The sequence below is a fragment of the Mycteria americana genome, chromosome 2 (genome assembly GCF_035582795.1).
Source record: "Mycteria americana isolate JAX WOST 10 ecotype Jacksonville Zoo and Gardens chromosome 2, USCA_MyAme_1.0, whole genome shotgun sequence".
NCBI lineage: Eukaryota > Metazoa > Chordata > Aves > Ciconiiformes > Ciconiidae > Mycteria > Mycteria americana.
Genome location: NC_134366.1, coordinates 135496860 through 135518375, shown reverse-complemented (window position 1 = coordinate 135518375; position 21516 = coordinate 135496860). Strand labels below are relative to the sequence as shown.

Sequence of the window (21516 nt, the reverse complement as noted above, 5' to 3'; positions counted from 1 at the left end):
AAAATCTTAAAGAAAGGTATGATAACAAGTTTAAGGAAAATTGTATGTTTATAATTACATTCCTATTTGAAGTGAATTGTCTTTTATGTATATATATATGTATGTGTGCATATATATAGGATATGGCATATAGTATTCAGAATCAATGGCAGAAATGCTTAACATTAATTATATTTGCAAACCAGGAATTTATGAGTGAACTAGCTTTTAAAAACTCTCCTTACTAGTTATCAGTCTGGAAACCAATTTAAATCTAAGCGGAGCCTGTATATGCCTGCATTTGAAACAAAATATGTATATATACACATACATATCCACCCATATGCATATACATATCCATCTACACACATATATACATATTTAGATGTATGTATTTATCCAAACAGGTCAAAATTGGCCAATATATGCCCTAATAGTATTCTGACACATTTCTCTGTTCAGAAGAATATGTTAGCACTTTCTGCAAATAATACATCAAAAATATTTGCTCTCCATACAGGTATTTCTAAATGCTTCACCTGTCCTCCTGAAGTCCCATTTAAACCATTATATGTATGTGCATATTTCTACAGTCAGAATCCCAAACTGTGGACGGAAGCAAGTGATTGTAGCTCTGTACCGTTTGCTATCTGAAAGCTCACACAATTCATCGGTATAAACAAGATCTTAAAAAATGTTAGGTTCTACACTCCTAAACTCTCCCTCAACTTTGTGCAAAAAAGAATGAGTGGATAACTCCGACTTGATCAAAATGACCAAGTATCATTTCGATGTATGAAGCAGAAGAGAGTATGTATCATTCACTGAGCTATCTGTAAGGCCAGGCAGCTGGCTCTGGGCACTCCGTTTTTTCTCACCCACACAGGAACATTTCAAAGCCGTACCATGTGTTCACCACTACTGCTCTCATCTACTAATATTCTGGGGAATATCTGATAATAATTCTTTGTGCTAAACTGATTGAGGTGATTCTTTCCTACTGACTTTCAGGAAAAATTGTCCGTCTTGTGCCTATGGGAGGAATTGTGGGAAGGCACTGGAGGACTCTTATAACTTGAGTGAATTATTCCTTAATGAAACCCTTTTCCTTAATGAAAAATAAATTACCTGCTGGCTTGCATGGAAATGGCATCTTGACTATTATCTTCATACCTATTGCCAGGCAAGTTACTACGAGTTTAAAGTCATAATTAAACTTGGTGCAGGAAGAGGAAATTAGAGGCAACCCTCCAGTGAGAAATACATTCTTTACTGAAGATAGACTAAAATATTTTACTCAAGTGGTATAGAAACTCAAGGGGGATTTCTTCAAGTTGTTTGATTCACACCTTATAGCAAGCTATGCTTTATCAATGAAAAACTGGAATTAGTTTACACATGTCATTTAGATGAAGCCATTTTCTCACACTTTGTCTGCACCCTACCTGGATAAACCCTACATGTTGCATTACACATTAAATGTATGATACTTTCAGGCAGATAACTTCTGCTGCTGCTAGAAATATTCCACAGCCAAGACTTCCCTTTTCGTATACTGTGCACTATCTATTATTTAAAGACAATCTCTCAGCTAGAGCAAGGTGTTCTGCAACAGTCCATGGAGATTACAACTGGAAATGAAGACTATTTTGTACATTTTGCTAGGGGAATGTAAAAGCAGAGGGTGGCATGGGTATCTTTTTTTTGCATTGTTTTCCTGTGACAGATTATTCATCTATAGTTTTTAAGCAGAAAAAAAGAAGGGGGAATCATGCCTCTGCTGCAATTTTTTTTGCCACTGACTTAACTAGGATCAAGATTTCTTCTAGTATTGAATATTTACATTGTTTAATTGTTTTTATTTTACACCACCTAAGAGGTTTTACCCTTGGTTGTATGCATTATATCTATGCATGTGTTTCCACAGGAATGAGAACAAATGGTTGTTCAGGCAATGTATAACTTAATATAAAAATAATAATAAAAAAATAGTATGCAGTGGTAATTTAAATCATATGATGTTCCCGCTATATTTCTTCCTTCCTTAAATACTTCAGAATTCATTGTGTTAGTTTAGTGTAGGACTGAGCATGCATTTTCAGTTAATTCAAACATTAAGGCTAATGATAAATAGAAGGACACTAATGGGACTGTAAGACCACACAATATTGTTTGAGTAACAGGTTTATCCTTTATATTTTCACTATGGGAGAAAGTGAAGTCAGGTATAAGTAGGATAGTAAATAGGTGAGTCTGCAACAAACTCCAGCTGGATAGACCTCTAAAGTCTACAGAAACTGCATCTTGACATTTGTCTCCATTAAATGTTTGCTGGGATCGGCCTGGGTCACAGCTGAACTGAGGGAGCCTCCTGGATACTCCTGGTGCTATTTCTGGTCACACCGCAACCTCTCCTTCGGGTCATGGTGGGCCTCTGCAAGGCGATGAGAGCAGCTGCTAGCAGGGAACCAGCCACCCTGAAACGTGGGCAGCACCTCAGTGCAAGGGGCAGCAGGAACCACCTGGCATCAGCCAGATGTTTTATGGCGTTAGCTGGGCTCCCTGGCTTTCCAGACGTCACGGTCCACCTCTGAGGACAGCTACGTTAGACTCTTCATCTCTGCAGGAGTCCACATTTGTTTACTTTTAGAAAACTGTTCAGTTAAAACTTTTTAGTTGAATGAACACTTACAGAATACATTTTGGTTATGGATCCATTATAATTCTGTGCCTAGCGATACGTATAGTCTACGCCTGGTGAAAATAACTGATTCTGTTGTTTTACCAAAACCGGTATAGCAAAATTCTGGGGTTTGGGTTGCTTGTCCAGATGAACAGAAAGATGCAAATTGCTTTTCAAGCCTTCCAGAAATACTGATAGTCACTGCCACTTTACAGAAATGCCAAAGCCAGGAGAATGCTGTCAACCTGGCAGCTATAGTGCTGTTTCAGTGCCAGGCGGTAAAACTTACTAACGTTTTAAAAGTCTGTGTCAAGCGTATTCATCCGTTGGTCAGTAACAACATATTTTATTTCAATATCTCAAGTCATTATGGCCTAAAGGTGAGAGTGGTGAGTGCTGAAGCCCAGTGATGATCCATGCTGCTGGCTGCTGTTTGGAAAGTTTCACAAGTCCTTGTTTTCAGTGAGGCAATTTAGGATAGTCATTGTCTGGGGATGTTTGATTCTTGTATTACCCAACAGAAGTGTAGTGCAGTATCTGCCTTCTTGGCCATCCTTGACATTAACCATTTTATGATGAAAATTCTCTTTTCTAGAAGATAAATGGTCTCAACCACACAGGCAATTGCAATTGATGTAAAGGTATTAATAGTGGATTCCTAAAAACTCCTTAGTCAAGGAAACTTGTAAATTTATATATAAAGGTAATCACACATACAAACATATATGGGTCTGTTGCTAATATTAGCCACTGCTAGTTCTTCATTCATTTTGAAACAAATAGCATATTTATCACTGTTGGACCTACTGTGTAACTACAAATATTAAATTAAATGTGAGGAAAAAATTCTTTCTCTCTTGTTTGATTACTGCCAACAGATGCTCAATGGTGTGTATACATGTAATGCCAGATGTCAGATAAGGCAATGCAGTAGTTTTTCAGCAGTGGTAATAATGTAACTTGCTTTATTTAATATTTGTCTAATTATGGCATATGGAGGTTCCTATTGATACCACAGTATGGTGAAACTCTTCCTTTTTAAAAACAGATTCATCTTCCTCTCTGTTCTGAAAGTACAGCTGAGCTCTGAATACAACTGGCATAGGGAAGAGACAAAAAAAGAAAAAAAATTTTTGTGTATTAATTTTGTCCTTGTGGTTTCATTTAGGGGATAAAGCTTTCCTTCACGGTGAATGGAAGCCCTTTCCTTTATTTTTGCTCCTGCACAAAAGAGGTTTGAACTTCCTTGGATTGACCTTTTGGTGTTTCGGTCTTGTTTTTATAATAAATACTGAAATTGCAATTGTAGTTTTGTGGCAATCTTCCCCTCTGATTTATCTTTTTTTTCCTTATGCAATTTGTATGCAACTCAGCTTCCACTCCACAAATTCACGTACAGTACAGAACTATCACTTCTGACATGTGTCAATGTCATATTTATGAACTAGTATTTAGCAGCATAGTGCTATCAACTGTTTCTCAAAAAAGTCCAGAAACTATTTAGAAATTTAATAATGATTTTAACAATGTATTTTGCCTAGTCTCCAGACTCCGCTTTATTAAAACCATTCAGTAACTCTGACAAGGTGGCAACAAGCTTCTGAGTTCATTTTTAGGAGAAAATGATTCACAAACAGGATAGTGACAGTCTTTTATGATTACAGATTTCACATATTCTGTTCCTTCAAAAGGGCTTATATAGATTGATAGATCTACAAAGAAAGAAATGAAAAAATGAAGGGAAGAGATATAAATAGACTTTTTCATTAGGATGAATGATGGAAGGTATTAACCCCACTACAGCAGTGTGCCTTTTACATGTCTTCTTTTTCATTCCTTTTGACCTGCTATCATCTTCCTTCTAAGTAAAAGTTAAGTACGGTCTGAAACATAGGTAAGGTGAGCAATAGCTGGAAATAAATGTTTCCTCAAGCATTATTACTGTTCAGAAAAGTGTCCATCAGCTGAAATGTCAGGCTCAAAATCCATTTAAGCACTGCACAGAGGCTAAAGAGGCAGCTATTATTAATTTTTAAGTCTGCCTGACGGGTTTCAGACCAAGAACTGGGGTTAACTTGACGCACTGAATATTGCAGAGTATATTTAATTAGGGAGGCTTTGACTCTCAGATGGCTGAGGATTTATTCTGTGCAAACTACTGCAAAAATATGATAGAATAGATGCATCTAAGAAAAGAATACCTAAGAAAAGAATCTGCTGCATCATATTAAAATGCATAAAATCACTCTTTCATTGCAGTTTGTCGGACTTTTATCCTACTGTAATCACTGTCTACTTTTAACCTGACTGTTTTGAAGCGCCACTGTACTTCTCTCTTAAATAAATTTTTGTTCATTATGCTGCAAGTTAACAATGTGAATTTTTCCAGAACGAGTCCTGTTCTTCTCAGCTAATTACCAAACCAAACCATTTTCCCACTGTGCCTTGCACAGATGTTTTTTCATTTAAAACATATCTGTGGGATTGCTAGGAATGAGTTAACATTTGTGTTTAACGTATATATCTATAAGCATAGAGGACTCGAAATTGCAAATGGGCATTAAGACACAAATTAGCAGAAAGTGAGATACTAAAGGGCTATTTAGTTGCTTTTGACTGGATTCAGGATCTTAGAAGGGATAAAAAAGTAACAAATCAGAAATTATTTCCCTGCACTGGTTGTAAAATCTCCTAGATGTCTCTATTCTGCTTCTTTGCTCCACTTCCAGCACACTGCTCTTGCCCTTGCCCCAGGTCATCCTCCACTAACTAAAAAAATCTATTCACACAAGAGTCTAGAAGATTATATGTAAAGGTACAAGTGAAAATGGGAAACTTGCCTGTTCCTAACGAAGGACATTGAGCTAAATTACACCATACTTTCCAAGATGAGTGACATGATTTTCACTTGTAACAAAACACCAAATTGCCATCAGCAGTTCTGGAAGACAAGCAGAAATTAAACGCGGATACCAATTCCTTTGTGGAGAACGGGCACTGGGTTAGTTTTACATACTGGATCACCTTAGCACTTGCTGTGTTTTACTAGTTAATAAATATGTCAGCTGTCCTCCATTCTCAGTGATTTAAATTTCCATTGGTATCATACGGCACAAAACCCCCAAAGACATTAAGGTGGGCTCGCAGTTAGAGGAAAGTGGATCGGGCCTTGGGTGTCAAAGACAGACCTTGTCCCAACTCTTCTGAAGTAGACACATTTTCTAAGTGAAGGCCCTTAACTTGACAATAACTCTCTTGTGAGGCCCTGAATATAAACCACATATACTCTTCAGCGGGTGACTGCATTTTCCATGAACGTTGTATTCTTTGGTGGGAGTTTTGTCTTTCTTTCACATACGTATGAAACACAGATGTGTGAAGCACACTATAAAGGACTAAACAAAACCAACAATAATATAACATACTTGTGTAACAAGTGAAGAGTCTGTCTTCCAAGGGACAGATATATCTGTGTTTGCATGTGGGTGTGCATGTACACACACTATTACTCTTTTAAGGCACTGTAGTTTGTGTCTTCCTTATCAGTCTGCTGGCCTTCCCAATCATTTAATGAAGCCTCCCTGTTCCAGGAATTTAGTTAGCAATTGTCTCATAAATGAAGTTTCCAGATATCCGTACGAAGCCCTAGCTAGCGTCATGACTCACCACAGCCATACGGAAAGGAGTTGTCTCTGGATTTCACTGACCAAAGACTCTGTTTATACCCCCCAAATTATACAGCCGTCTTGCTGCCGCACTATCCTCTGCTGCTACCCTGTGCTACCGGTTCCTGACTAACTGGCAATTCCTAGCTTTCCAAGGGAGCGTTGTCTGGGGTTTTCCCCCTCCTCAAGACCTACATTTCATGTTGCTTCTCCAAGTGTTCATGTTTCTCCTTTACAGCAGCAATCTTTGTCCAGGCTTCTTGAGCCTTTTCACAGTACACTATGTGCACAACATGCGTATGACTCCTTCCCACTCAGTTTTATCTGAGAATCTCTTTGATATATTTTCTTGCTATTAGAAATCTAAATGAAAGTGTTAAAATAGATTTGACACTAATGTCTGTTCCATTATGATGGAGAACCGAACGTTGTACAGTTTGTAGCAATGGAAAAGTATTTTGTTTATGGTCCTTCACACTGTTTTCAATCAAAAAGCCTGCTTTTCCATCACAGCCATGAATTACTTGAATTATGTTTTCAGTAAGATTTTCCAGATATTATCAAATGCTTTCCTACAAACTGAATTAATTTTTTCTACTATATTCATTTCATGCACTAGTGCTATTCTGTGAAGAAACAAAACAACTATGTTAAGAGTTATGAATAAAAGTTTATGAATAAATATTTAGTTGTATATTATTTATCCTATAACCATAAAATGGTATTAGCATTTGTTCCTTTTTTTTCCCCTAGAGGTAGATATTTTCCTGCTTAACTCCTCATATATGAGAGGAAGTAACTGACATGATCACACATTGTCCCTTTTTTAAATAGACTTGTTCTTGTATTTGCTCCTCTTTGCTCATCCATTATTATTCCAATCTCACTACTGCTTTTACCGATCGCTATGCTAGTCATTTGGGTATGGTGACTTTGTCAGGCAATTCTCACAATCTCTTTTCACACAGCATCCTACCAAAATGTTCAGCATATTCAGATTTTTCCAACGCCCACTTAATGACTTTTGATAAATACTTTTTTAAAGGTGTGCACATTTTCAAACTTTTTGAACAATTTGGGTATATATATATAAGGGTGTTATTGATAAGGGAAGGTTAAGAACATGGGGTCAGCATTTTAGACGCGTGGTCTAGTTACAAAAGTGTTGAAGAGGTCTATCTAATTATCAATCAGAGTGATACTGCATACTGTAAATGGCTTGATCTGTCATCTCCATTAGCTTTACTGCTGATAAAGCTGTCATTTGGAAAAACAGACTAAATGGCTTCAGGAGCTTTGATTCAAATTTAAATGTACATACATAAAGACTTACATAAATATATATATATGCAACCTGGATCACATGATTTTCAGCAGTGTGACTGGCTCCTGCAAGTGGTTCACAGATCTCTATGAAGAAATTTAGTAAGTACAACCCTGACACCTAGATAAGGTGGTAGTAACTAAATAAGTATGTCTTTGAGCACAATTGGTTGTGTACATGAATGCCAGATTCTGCCATTTGTCAAACTTTGTTCTTCGTCTTGGTAGTCAATGCAAGACTAAGTTTCACCCCAGGGACTGTGGCTTCAGAGATGGAGAGGTGTGTATCAGTACTTACAGCTGTCCTCCTCCTCCATGAAAATACTGATCACGTAACAGGCATACACAAATCCAATCAGCTGTATGAAAGAAGAGGAAAAGCAATCATTAGAACACATTGAACATTTATTAAGTTTTTAGTACAATGGTATATAAATGCAGGTATCACACCTAAATTTAAGAAAAATTTGCTTCCATTTCCTGTATTTATATGTAAATTTCAGTGCAAATGGTCACAAACAGCTAAATTAAAGAGACTTTCTCTCTTTTGCTCATGTTGCATTATATTTTAAAATCTTTTCCCAGTCCCACTGAGATCAGTATTGATGAATACTACTATTGAGTAATACTGGTGGAAAACACTTGGACCTTGATGTTCAGCTATTACTTACATTCCTTTGTTTGTTCAGTACCTCTGTTCTCACATGACTTTGTCCACAGGAATGTGGGCCCCCTAAGCACCTAATTTACATATTAAAAAGATAAAATATTTATTGACTGCTACAGAATTATGTCATAGTAAAGCTTGTTTGGAATCCACAAGAGATGTCTTTTTGTGTTGCATAAAGTGTCCCAGTGAAGAATTGTTTGGCAAAAGTTTAATTTCATATGTGAAGTGCCATGATGTAGCTGAAAAGTAAAGCTGGGTTATGATTCATCAGCATCAGAAAACACCTTATCAGAAGGGCCTATCAGTAAATCACATTCACCATGAAAGAAATAAGCAGACTCATTTCCCCAAAGGACACCACCAGCAAAATCATGCCATTATTTTAACAGCAGCTCCCACAAAAACATCCTCCTCAACCCGGATCTGTGCCACTTGTGCCACCGAGAGGAAGGGATTACAATACCTTTAGGATCAGGGAATAGAAACTCCGCTCATTTGCTTTCCATATAGACAAAACATTTTCTTATGACCACCACCAAAGAAGAAGAAAATCCCACTGGGCAAGGAAGCCTATTAAACTGCACTGCACAGACATGTCCATGCTTGAGAAAATATTGTTTGCGCAGCTGTACGCAATTCGTGCTATCTGAAAGCCTTGAACAGACTTGAACAGACATGAGAGATTTCTAAAATAACCCAGAGATTAGTTTTAAGAAAACTCCTTTTTTTCTGGTCCATTCAAAAAAATCTAATTAAAATAGTTCTTCTCAGGGTGTCACAGATCAACCACCTGAGAAAGAGGTAATTTAATAGTATCTAGACAGGTATAAGCTCCTTCAGAGGCACAGAAATCATTCCAACCTGCTTTCTGGTTGGGCTGCACGAGGAGCTTTACAAGCAGCTCCAAGAGCCTCTCTGCAGACAAAAAGCTTGTCCACACAAGGGAATTCAGGGAAGTTAAGATGAATTAACTAAAGCTGTGAAATCAATGCACGTAAGATAAAGTACATTAAATCCCTGTGTGGCCTTTCCCATTCAGAAATAAAGTGGCCTTAGTTCACTGTAGCTTAATCCTCCTCCAAGGGATTAATCTTCCCCATGGGGAATTAAGCCACAGTACGCCAAAGCTGAGTTACTGGTGAATGAGAGCTGTCACAGCACTGCAGCACAGTCCTCTCGGAGCTTCCTCTCCGGGACATTCACCTCACTGGTGTTTCGGGAAAGTGAGTTTAATCCAACTTTCCTCTCGCTCTGAGCAGATTGTGGTATCAGCAGCTTCCTTGGCTTTTTTTGGGTCAAATTTACTGGGGCGGTATTGCCACAGACTCTATCAGGTGGCCACCACTTTGTTGTACTGATGCTCTGAGCCAGCTAAATGCAAACCAGCTCTAGAGGAGGTGCTTGCTGGAGACGGCTAGGACCAAGCTGTGCCTGAGCTACCAAGCTCCACTGTGCCCGGTGTCATGGTGCCTGCAGCTGGATGGGACCTAGAGCCACGGTGGGGCTGGCTGGCTCAATGAAAGCCCACATTTACCTGCTGAAGACTGTGTGGGTGGGTAAGAGGAGTCCAGCCTCCCACTGTTAATGAAAATGGGATCTTGTGGTTCTGCAGCCCTGCACCTCCAGGACCAGCACTGGCTTACACAGAATCACAGAATCGTATAGGTTGGAAAAGACCTTTAAGATCATCGAGTCCAACCTAAACCTAAAACTACCAAGACCACCACTATACCATGTCCCTAAGCACCTCATCCAAACATCTTTTAAATACTTCCAGGGATGGCGACTCAACCACTTCCCTGGGCAGCCTCTTCCAATGCTTGATAACCCTTTCAGTGAAGTAAAATTTCCTCATATCCAGTCTAAACCTCCCCTGGTGCAACTTGAGGCCATTTCCTCTTGTCCTATCACTTGTTACCTGGGAGAAGAGACTGACCCCCACCTCACTACAACCTCCTTTCAGGTAGTTGAAGAGAGCAATAAGGTCTCCCCTCAGCCTCCTTTTCTCCAGGCTAAACAACCCCAGTTCCCTCAGCCGCTCCTCATCAGACTTGTGCTCCAGACCCTTCACCAGCTTCGTTGCCCTTCTCTGGACACGCTCCAGCACCTCAATGTCTCTCTTGTAGTGGGGGCCCCAAAACTGAACACAGTATTCGAGGTGCGGCCTCACCAGTGCCGAGTACAGGGGCACGGTCACTTCCCTAGTCCTGCTGGCCGTGCTATTTCTGATACAAGCCAGGATGCCATTGGCTTTCTTGGCCACCTGGGCACACTGCTGGCTCGTATTCAGGCGGCTGTCAACCAATACCCCCAGGTCCTTCTCTGCCAGGCAGACTCCTTGACCAGATTAAGCACAATTTTTCCCCTAAAATTCACAGTTTAGAGCACCTTTCAGGCATGACAACTGAAGCAATATGATATAAAGGCTTCCAAGGGATCAAAAAACCAATCGTACTTGAGGTATATTGCTTGTGCCACCTGAACATTACATATAGATTAAATAATTATTGCATTAGTACCACACAAATACCAGAAAACAGGTGGCTTTTCATGAGGCAATGTCACCCGTTTATTTACAATATTTCCTGTTCACCATTCATGTTGCGCAATTTGACTGTGTAAGTCAGTCACTTGGGTTTATTTCTTTTCCCTAAACATGACTGAAGTATTTTGAAGAGTAAAACTGCTGAGCAAATAATGAACATGATAAAAACGAATTGTAGTACAGCTTGTGGGTTAAATGTTTGTGAAGGAAGATCAAATATTTAGAATTATTTACCATTTTCCAATCGTGTTTATCTTTCTTTTTTCCTCTTCTTAGTATTCTGTATCAAATTAACTTTACTTTTATAAATGCAGTTCCTTCTTTATATGTACATGTGTACTCCATATGCATGCATATTACGTAAAACATCTATCAGTGAGGGCTTCCAACAAATTTCTCACACGTCTAAGATGTTGGACAGGTGGATAAAGCACAGCAAGAGACTTCCACTCTAATGTGTAATAAACCACCTGACACAAAGAAGACAGCAACAGGGAAAAATACTCTAGGAGGATGTATTGGGTCTGGCTGAGAAGGAGCTAATTTTCCCCATAGCAGCCCTTGTAGTGCTGTGCTTTGTATTGGTAGCTAGAAAGGGGTGGATAACACACCAGTGTTTTGGCTACCGCTGAGCAGTGCTCGCTCAGCATCAAGGCTGTCTCTCCAGCATTCCCCCCTCACCAGTAGGCTGAGTGTGGGCAAGATCTTGGGAGGGGACACAGCTGGGACAGCTGACCCAAACCGACCAAAGGGATATTCCGTACCATATGATGTCCGCTCAGCAATAAAAGCTAAGGGAAAGAAGGAGGAAGGGGGGGCATTTGTTATTACAGCGTTTGTCCTCTGGAGCAACTGCTACACGTACTGAAGCCCTGCTTCCTGGGAAGTGGCTGGACATCGCCTGCTGATGGGAAGTAGAGAATAAATCTTTTGTTTTCCTTTGCTTCTGCACGCTTTATTAAACTGCCTTTATCTTGAACTACAAGGTGGTTTTTTTTCCTTGTCCCTCTTCTCTTCTCTTCTCTTCTCTTCTCTTCTCTTCTCTTCTCTTCTCTTCTCTTCTCTTCTCTTCTCTTCTCTTCTCTTCTCTTCTCTTCTCTTCTCTTCTCTTCTCTTCTCTTCTCTTCTCTTCTCTTCTCTTCTCTTCTCATCTTCTCCCTCCCCCTTGTCCTGCTGAGGAGGGGAGTCATAGAGCAGCTTGGTAGGCACCTGGCATCCAGCCAAGGTCAACCCACCACAGAGGTCTTCCCTCCAAAAAAGTATGGGGCTTGGCAAGCCTGATTGTATTCACAGTCCTAACAGCTTGCATCTTGCTCTTTCAGTAGATCTTCACCTTAAAATAAATCTTTTCCCAATCTCTTCAGTGTCTGAAACACACTTTGTCTAATCTATGACCTTCTTGCAAAATCAGCAGCTTCTCTCTGCTTCTCAGTATTTCTTTATATTTCTCAGCATTAGCAGATAAATATTCCTCAGTCAGATAGAAATCACTGCCACCTCTTGTTTTTATGGCATATACTTGTTTAAAATATACCATTTCCCCCCATCTGTTTAGTTATTACGACCAGGAGAAATAAAAAAATATATTTACCCTCTCTCAATTTCATGGTCTTTTCGAGGGGAAAAGAAAGATCAGGTCTCTAATCACACCGGAAGGTATCATAACCCACCGTAGTCCAAGAATATCTTTCTGTAATTAAAAGGCAGAATGCACATTTCTGAAAGAGTAAAGCAACAAAGGAAAAATAGTCCTTCAGCATCAATTGTCAGGTATTGCCGTTCAGAGGCAGACAGCAATGTTTGGCTTGTAGCTAACATACTAATAATTATAGTTGGGTAACTGATATCTACAGCATAATTAACATGAAGTGATAAAGTGTGAATATACCCTTCTACAGATGAGACCTGTTTCCAGATCCTTAAACAGAGTTACAGCCACCACAGTGTGAATATTTTTATAAATGAATTAATTAAAACCTCTTCTTTTGCTTTATTGATGGACACACTAATAAAATATTTATTCCAAAAAATTACTTTTGCTATCTTGATTAACCTAGCTGCTGTTTAATTAATAATGTTATGCTCATGTGAACCTATCTAGCTATCATGTTAATTGCCCATTTGCACTGAGCTGACTGATGTGTACTGCCTGGTTTGATATTGGAAATGTTGGCTATTGGCCTGGCACCAAGTGATAGACTTAAATGTGTGTTCCCTGATAACTAAAGAAAATGTGATGCAAATGAGCTGGAAGGTACTTAATTTGCTCATCTTGGATTTCAGTAATCATTCAAAGGGACTAATGAAGTGATCGGAACAGGATGTCCAAAGGCCACTAGCACCTGAAAGTATAAATGGGAACCTCTGGCTTGATCCAGAGAGCAATTTAGATGCCAAGGTGGGCTTGTCTTGACAATGTTGAGTTTCAAGGCATGGAAACTTTCTGGAATCCCTGCACTGTTGTTATGGTTTAACCCCAGCTGGCAACTAAGCGCCACATAGCCGCTCGCTCGCTCCCTGCCCCAGCAGGATGGGGGGCAGAGAACTGGAAAGGTAAAAGTGAGAAAACTCATGGGTTGAGGTAAGAACAGTTTAATAATTGAAATAAAATATAATAATAATAATAATAATAATAATAATAATAATAATAATGAAAATAACAAAGAGAGAGAAATAAAACCCAAGAAAGACAAGTGATGCAAATGAAAACAATTGCTCACCACCAACTGACCGATGCCCAGCAAGTCCCCGAGCAGCAGCCCCCCGCCAACCTTCCGCCTAGTTTATTGCTGAGCATGATGTCATATGGTCTGGAATAGCCCTTTGGTCAGCTGGGGTCAGCTGTCCCAGCCGTGTCCCCTCCCAGCTTCTTGTGCACCCCCAGCCTACTCGCTGGTGGGGTGGGGTGAGGAGCAGAAAAGGCCTTGACTCTGTGTGAGCACTGCTCAGCAGTAACGAAAACCTCCCTGTATTATCAACTCTGTTTTCAGCATAAATCAAAAACATAGCCCCATACTAGCTACTATGAAGAAAATTAATTTTACCCCAGCCAAAACCAGCACAACTGTACAAGGAACTGCCTGTCTTGCCTGCAGAACTCAGTGTAGTAAACTGTCTCAGAAGACACTTGTCAGTGCTATTCTGCAGAAAATCAAGTGGGAAACTGTGGGAAGAGGCTGTTGTCCCCTCCTTCCATCCAGCCACACTGTGGTTAGAGTACACATCCTGCTCTGGAGAGAATAAGCAATACATATAATACTCAGCTATTTCCTGGAATCACAGAATCACAGAATGGTTTGGGTTGGAAAGGATCTTTACAGATCATCTAAAGCTCCCCTGCTGTGGGCAGGGACATCTTTCAATAGATCAGGTTGTTCAAAGCCCCATCCAACCTGACTTTGAACACTTCCAATGATGGGGCACCTACAGCTTCTCTGGGCAACATGTTCCAGTGTCTCACCACTCATTGTAAAAAAATTTCTTCCTCACAGAAAAAAGATTTAGATCTAAATCTACCCTCTTTGAGTTTAAAACCATTGCCCCTTGTCCTGTCACTACAGACCACGGTAAAAAGCCTCCCTCTGTCTTTCTTATAAGCCCCCTTTATATATTGAAAGGCCACTATAAGGTCTCCCTGGAGCTACATAACCCCAACTCTCTCAGCCTTTCTTCATAGGAGAGGTGTTCCAGTCCTCTGGTCATTTTCGTGGCCCTCCTCTGGACATGCTCAAACAGATCCATGTCTTTTGTGCTGGGGACCCCAAAGCTGGATGCAGTGCTCCAGGTGGGGTCTCCGGAGAGTGGAGCAGAGGAGGAGAATCACTTCCCTCGACCTGCTGGCCATGCTTCTGGTGATGCAGCCCAGGACATGGTTGGCTTTCTGGGCTGCAAGTGCACATGTCAGTGCACATGCCAGCTCATGTCAGTTTTTTGTCCACCAGGATCCCCAAGTCCTTCTCTGCAGGGCTGCTCTCAATCCATTCATGCCCCAGTCTGTACTGATAATAAGAATTGCCCTGACTCAGGTGCAGGACCTTGCACTTGGCCTTGTTGAACTTCATGATGTTTGCACAGGCCCACTCCTCCAGCCTGTCAAGGTCCCTCTGGATGGCTTCCCTTCCCTCTAGTGTATCAACTGCATCACTCAGCTTGGTGTCATCAGCAAACTTGCTGAGGGTGCACTCAATCCCACTATGTCATTAATGAAGATATGAAATAGGATTGGTCCCGGTACGGACCCCTGAGTGACACCACTTGTTATTGGTTTCCATTTGGACATTGAGCCATTGACTTTAACTCTTTGGACACAGACATCCAGTATTTTTGGAACCACCAGTATTTTCATACCAAAAATGTTATTTCTTCAATGATTAGCTGATAAATGTTGCTCACATTCTCTAAATCATAGCGATGAGCAGGCTCAGGGTGTGGGAAACAATTTTCACCAAGGCTAAGTTGGCAGAGACTTCAGTGTGGATTGCACAAAGGGATTTCTTATTAGTGGAACATGGGTACATTTATATGATGCTATTATCAAGGCTTTTGATGCATAATTTATTTTCTGCTGATAGCCTTAGGTAGAAATGAAGTAGTAGTCTCTGTTATTCTTCTCCTGTGCAGGCAGTATAGTCTCTAGAGGACCTAGATGCTTTAGTCTAACTAAAATCTTTAGGCTTAAGCTATGGACATCTGCATGAAATATAAATGCCTAGCTTAATAGAAGTGAAATTAGATTATATAATTGTCCATCATTAAACTGTAAGAGACTATGAAAACATGTAAGAAATTAAAAACCCTAATAATCTGAGCAAATATATGCTGTGCCATATAATTGCTTTAATAAATGAATATTGCTAGAATATATCCTATTAAAAAGAAGAACCAAACTGAGTGTAAAATGTATATTTACTTGCAAATTAATGTATTTTAATAGTCACCAGTTAATGTAGTTTCCTTAGGAAAACAAGGACAAATGCAAAATAAAATTAGAAGTGATTATTTAAATCAAGGCTATTGTCTGCAGACTGAAATATTTTTGATTAAAATTGATGATTTCGATAATTTTGATTTAAATCTTTCTGCTTGGTTTTGTCATCATCAGCTGTGGCCTTTAAATCCACTCTCACAGTACGTGATTACTTTCCTATCTATCTGCTTCACATACTGCAGTTCCAGTGGTTCAAAGGAGATATGCGAGTGTATACCAGGTATTTAAGATTACATGAAGCAGTGCCCTAGGCTAGCAGGTTAATCTTCAAGATCAGGTGTACAATAGGACACTTATCACTGTTAAGCTACTGCCCAGAGTTTTGTAGAGATCTCATTACAATAAGATAGGACCATCCAAATAAACTAAATAAACATTCAGTAGTCCTGGCTCCCAGATGATGTATGCGACATTATAGCTAAACTAGATTTGGAAGATTCCTTCAGTCAAAAAGATAAGGGAACTGTGCTTCACGCCCTTCATTGTACACACCCAGTCCACCCAGATTGTCCTCTCACTAAATATGACTTTTTCTTGACTTTTTTGCTGATGGCAGCTGAAGAGCAATATTTCCCATCTATCTCTGTGGTACTTGGGACGCACAACTTGGCAAACACAACTCCTGTTTTCTGCAGGATATTTCACTATTGCTTAATTTCCCACAATGATTACGGGAGTATGAAAGCAGAATAAACTTTTTAAATTGAATGTTTATGGATAAAAAGGGTGTAGGATACAAAGCTTGACAAGATGTCTTTAAATTTAGCTTATAAAATGGAAACTGTTGCAAGAGTGAGTTTACTGTAGTAAGAAGGTAAAAATGCATTACATTACAAACCATACCATTACTATCTCTTGATTAGTATTTTCAGGAGAGCTAACAATTTCTGAGGAAAGAGCAGAACATGAGTAGTTCAATTTCTTAGCAACATACTTGCCACTAACATTTTTAACACTCTGCAAAGAGGACTGTAACGCTCTTTTCTTCCTGTAAATACTAGTAAAGCATTAAAGTAAATCAGAATGGGAGATACATAAGAGCAATAGGATATTATGCCAGGATCTGTGTGTATACGTGAGTCAGCAAAATGGAAATATGACTAAGATTATAATGCACAAAGAAATTATAACTCCATTTATTTCAAGACAATGACAACAGATAGCCAAAAGTGCAATCTGGAGAAAAGGAAACAGGACCAAGAGTAACAGTAGTATATAGTTGTAGTATAACAATAACCATTCACTATAACTGCGTGATCATATACTGTATACTATTGTATATAGCTATCCAATTATATGACTGTATATAATTATGCACTATAACTGCTTGATTATATACATTATATTAGATATATATTGTAACACTATATAATTATACACAATTTCAAAAATGAATGCAATTTTTGAATTACAGAAGAGACAGTCTTAAAGGTCTGTTCTCATTTTCTAGAATTAAATGATGAAATGCACAACATTTTGCAGTGGTAGCAGTAGAAGTTGCAGCCTTAAAGTACTTAGAAATCTAAAAACATAAAAGAAGACAAACAACTGGAAAAATGTCCAGAAAACATAGCAGGATATGGTAGCAGCAACTTCTGAAGTACATTATGTTGTCTAAGCATTATTTTTTTTTCTTTCCTACATCTTCCTAAAATCTACTGGATTTGACTTGAATAAAACTCAGGCTTTAGGGGCATTGTTTACCGATTTCAGTAGCACAACCCAAAGCCGGTCTGGTCGTGCTGTGCCATTTACAGCTGTAGTGAAGAGCTCCTAGAGGCTACAACTCTGATAGACCTTAAAATGTGTTAAGGACTTTAAAAGTGAGTGAGAGGAGCTTATGGGTACTTTTGCCATATAATTGCTTTAATAAATGAATATTGCTAGAATATATCCTATTAAAAAGAAGAACCAAACTGAGTGTAAAATGTTGAATTACAGAAGAGACAGTTTTAGTAGTATACGTAGTATACAGTGTTTTATCTTGCAATATATTAATTCCTTGTTAATGACTTAACTGAATACAATTAAAGTAAGTCAACAGTGTAAAATAGAGCCAACCTCAAACCTTGAAAGTTGAAGAACAAAACAACAGAAAGGGAAGGGGATGAGGTGGTAAGAAGGAAGAGGGAGAGAAGGGAGATCTGCATCTGAAGAAACGCTAATAAAATCACCAGAAAAGAGCTGGATAAAAAAGCAAGACTTTCTCTAGACCTAGTTTTCCTCCAGTGTGTAAAGAAAAACAGAAGTTCTGCTAAGAATGGGGTCAAAGTTATCATATTTAGATTAACAACTAATTAGCTTGTCAGCCGAATAACAGGGAGTGAGAAAACCCTTTACATCTAATTTTACAATAAGCAGACAGAAAGATGGCCTTCTAACAGGCCTAACCCTGTTAATCCATAAACATGGCTTGAAAATCGTATGGGAAAAAAATGCAAAGCTTTCACTAACAACAATTATGCCAGAGCATACCCCAGGGAAAAATAGAACAACAAAAAGCAACCCACAGATAAAACCTAAGCCATCATATTAACTCATGTTAGGAAATGTTATATGATCTAATGAACTGCAAAGTAAGATTTAATCTCTACCCATACCAGGCTGCTCATATTAGCCCCTCTAGTGGAACCCTCAGAGAGGATTTTCAGGAGTCGTAGACACAGAAATGTACCTCAGAAGTAAGCTCCAAAGCCTGAAAGACATGCACCAGCTTAGACCTGGCACTAATTAAATCACAGGGAAAAAAAAGGCTTGAATAATAACCAAGAGCTGGTTAAAATTCACAAGAGTGTAGAAATTCATACAAGGCAGCATGGATGAGCACAGACTGTCTGAAAACTTTTCTTATAATCTAGTCTGCAGGGGGAGCTGGAAAAGTAGCATACAGTATTTCTCTCTGTGGATCTCAATTCCAAATTATTTTTGGACATTGCATAGTTCAATTTTCTTTTTCTATTAAAATTTTGTTCAATACAGACAAGGAAAATTACAAACAAATAATATTTTTGATATTTTGTCTTGGATGTGTAAATATATACTGGAAATTCTTAAAATCTTATCTTCCCTAGAGTACCACAGATGATAAGTCTGTTTATTCTTGGCAAAGAAAGTTTACGTACATCTTTAAGAACGTAAGAAAAGACAAAACAGGCAAATAGATGATGGATTTTGATTCTTGAAAATGAAAAATGAAAAAAATCAATTCTATGTCCACCAGAAACTTTGATTTTGTTTTGCCTTTTTTGTGTGTTCATCCAAATACTACAGTGTTGAACAATAGTATATCACAGATAGAACAGGTGAAGATAAGAAACTCCTTCCTGATGATGACTTTGTTTTTCCTAATCAATTTCCATCGAACAGGATATTTAACAGATGATCTACCACACGTGTGCTTTCACTTCTGTATGAATCTGCTGTATTCAAACCACAGAACAAATGACTCGATTTTGAGCCACAGTTCAGCTGGTTTTGCTCTTTGGAAGAAACAATACTATAATCAGAAACACGGCTGGATTCGTGTGTTTGGCAGGTAACATAGCGGCCTCTTCACTCAGCTGTAACATCTAAAATTGTGCAACACAAAGAACTCTACAATAGCAATGCAGGCCATTTTGAAAAACCCTTGTATGATAATTGGTTTTCTTTGGTTTTCTTTTATGGCCATCCTTCCCACTGCAGTTCTTCTTACTAGGGATGATATTGTTTAATTCTTTCAAGCTGCTACCTGAATGTGCAGATGGAGGTACACAAACACACATATATACACATCCTTATAATGCTTTGTGGAGTGGCCTGCTGTGATATGTGAGAAACAAGACTATCATAAAAGCAGCAATGTTATCAGTTTGCTCAGGTATTCCCAGTTAAACTGTGTGCTAAAAGGCTTTTGTGCTGGATTCCCACTGGGCAGAAAAGCTATCAAGAATTGCAATGAAGCTTCGCTTTCTATCAGTGCCTAATGAATTTCAGAAGCGGCTTCTCCAGTCATATCTGACCCAGGGTGATCTCTTATACCACCTCTCCCAGGCACAGTTCATTTTCTTGCAGTATATGGCCCCCGTATGTACACTGTGGCTTCGTGTCCTCTTCATTCCTGTTTCTGACCAACAGCTTTCACTTGACAGTACATCCCACTGCTCCCTTTACCTTCATCTAGGTCTGATTCTGCAGCCCAAAGCCCAGGGTGCACCCAAAATCAGTATTTCTTTTCCAAGTAGCCTAAGCTCAGCCTGTAATCAGGCAACGTGCAAATACACAAGCAACACTGAAGCCATTCTAGAAAGGACTGTCTCCCACTGTCAGTACGAAACCAGCATAAGCATCCCTACATAAGCGGGTGACTGTGCCCCCGTGTGCTGGGCATACAGGTGGCAGCAAATATACTGCTCCAGAGTCAACTGTCAGGGTGTTTTACCAAATGGGAGGCAGATTTGGCCCTCACTCCTACCTTGAGGCTACTGCTACAAAGAAATGCAAATGCAGCAAGAGAGTCTGCACCTGGTAAAAGCAATTGCAAAAGGAGCCAAAGCAGAATTTGCTGCCTTGAGAATACGTCTTGACCAGAGACAGGTATTAAATGGAAGCGTGTCTTTGGAGTCCTTGACTCTGGCTCACCTAGACTGAGCTTTTGGCTACAGCACGTAGAGTTGCTTTCCAGAAAACAAGCTCAGAATCTAGGACATAGGTGTTGGTACTTACCTGGGTCTTGTTCGGACACAAAGACAGACTCTGAATTACACAGCCTGAAGGAGAAGTCAGGCACAGAAAACGCTAGTCCACTTCTCCTCCTCCTTCTCCTTGCATCCAGAGCTGGGACAGATCTTTGCCACGAAATCTCCCTCCTGTACATGGGGGACACCAGGACCTTGGGAGTATGTCCTTAGTCCTTGGAATAAACCTTAATATACATGGGGGAGGCTGAAGGCATCACCAAAACAAGCAGCTTTGGACATCTGGAGTACATTTCTGCTTCTGTTGGACTGGCTACTTGCTCCAGCCCTCTTCCTTTGTTTCCTTGCAGGTACAAATAGGTTTAAGCCTACTAAACCACGTGGTACTGCACAGACTAGCTGAATAAACATCTGGGAGGTTAAACTTTATAGCACTCTTTCCCCTGCTGTTACAATTCCCTTATATTGTGAGCAGAAGTAGAGCTAGCTCCTCTAAAGAAAACTCAGATAGGTCTACTCTATAGACAAATCACAGTTCTTTGAAATGTTAACTTTTACAAAAGCCAATTTTCATCAAAAAGAAAATAAAGGAGAGGCAGCCTGATTCCTGTAATAAGCAAATTGGCACAAACTGTAATTATTCAATATGAGGACACAAGGACAAACATGACAGAAAGGTGAAGAATGAAAGATGATGGAAGGAGTAAGCCATGTCCCATGTTAAAGCCCTTTGGGGGATAAGTGATCCAATTGATATAGAGCACTTGCACCTGCAAAAATTTGTTGACCAGATAGCTTACCACAGCTTCTCAAGAATTATATGCTGCCATGGAATAAAAAGGATTCATCTTTTAATCTCATAGATTAGTAAAAGGCCAAAGTATAAGGATATATAAATGGTGTATGAATAGATCAGTGTTCACAGTGAAGGAAGTCATTTGTGGTGCCCTACACAGAATCATGCTCAGCCCTGTGCATTTCAAGTATT

At 39.4% G+C, this 21516-nt stretch overlaps 1 protein-coding gene across 1 annotated transcript in view; it reads right to left on the bottom strand.

Annotated features, from left to right (window-relative positions):
* NKAIN3 (sodium/potassium transporting ATPase interacting 3) overlaps positions 1–21516 on the bottom strand; it is a 303018-nt gene that overhangs the window by 15908 nt on the left and 265594 nt on the right. The window contains exon 5 of the mRNA XM_075495463.1: positions 7949–8009. Within this exon, the coding sequence (XP_075351578.1) occupies positions 7949–8009 (61 nt within the window). The remainder of the gene's footprint in view (positions 1–7948; positions 8010–21516) is intronic.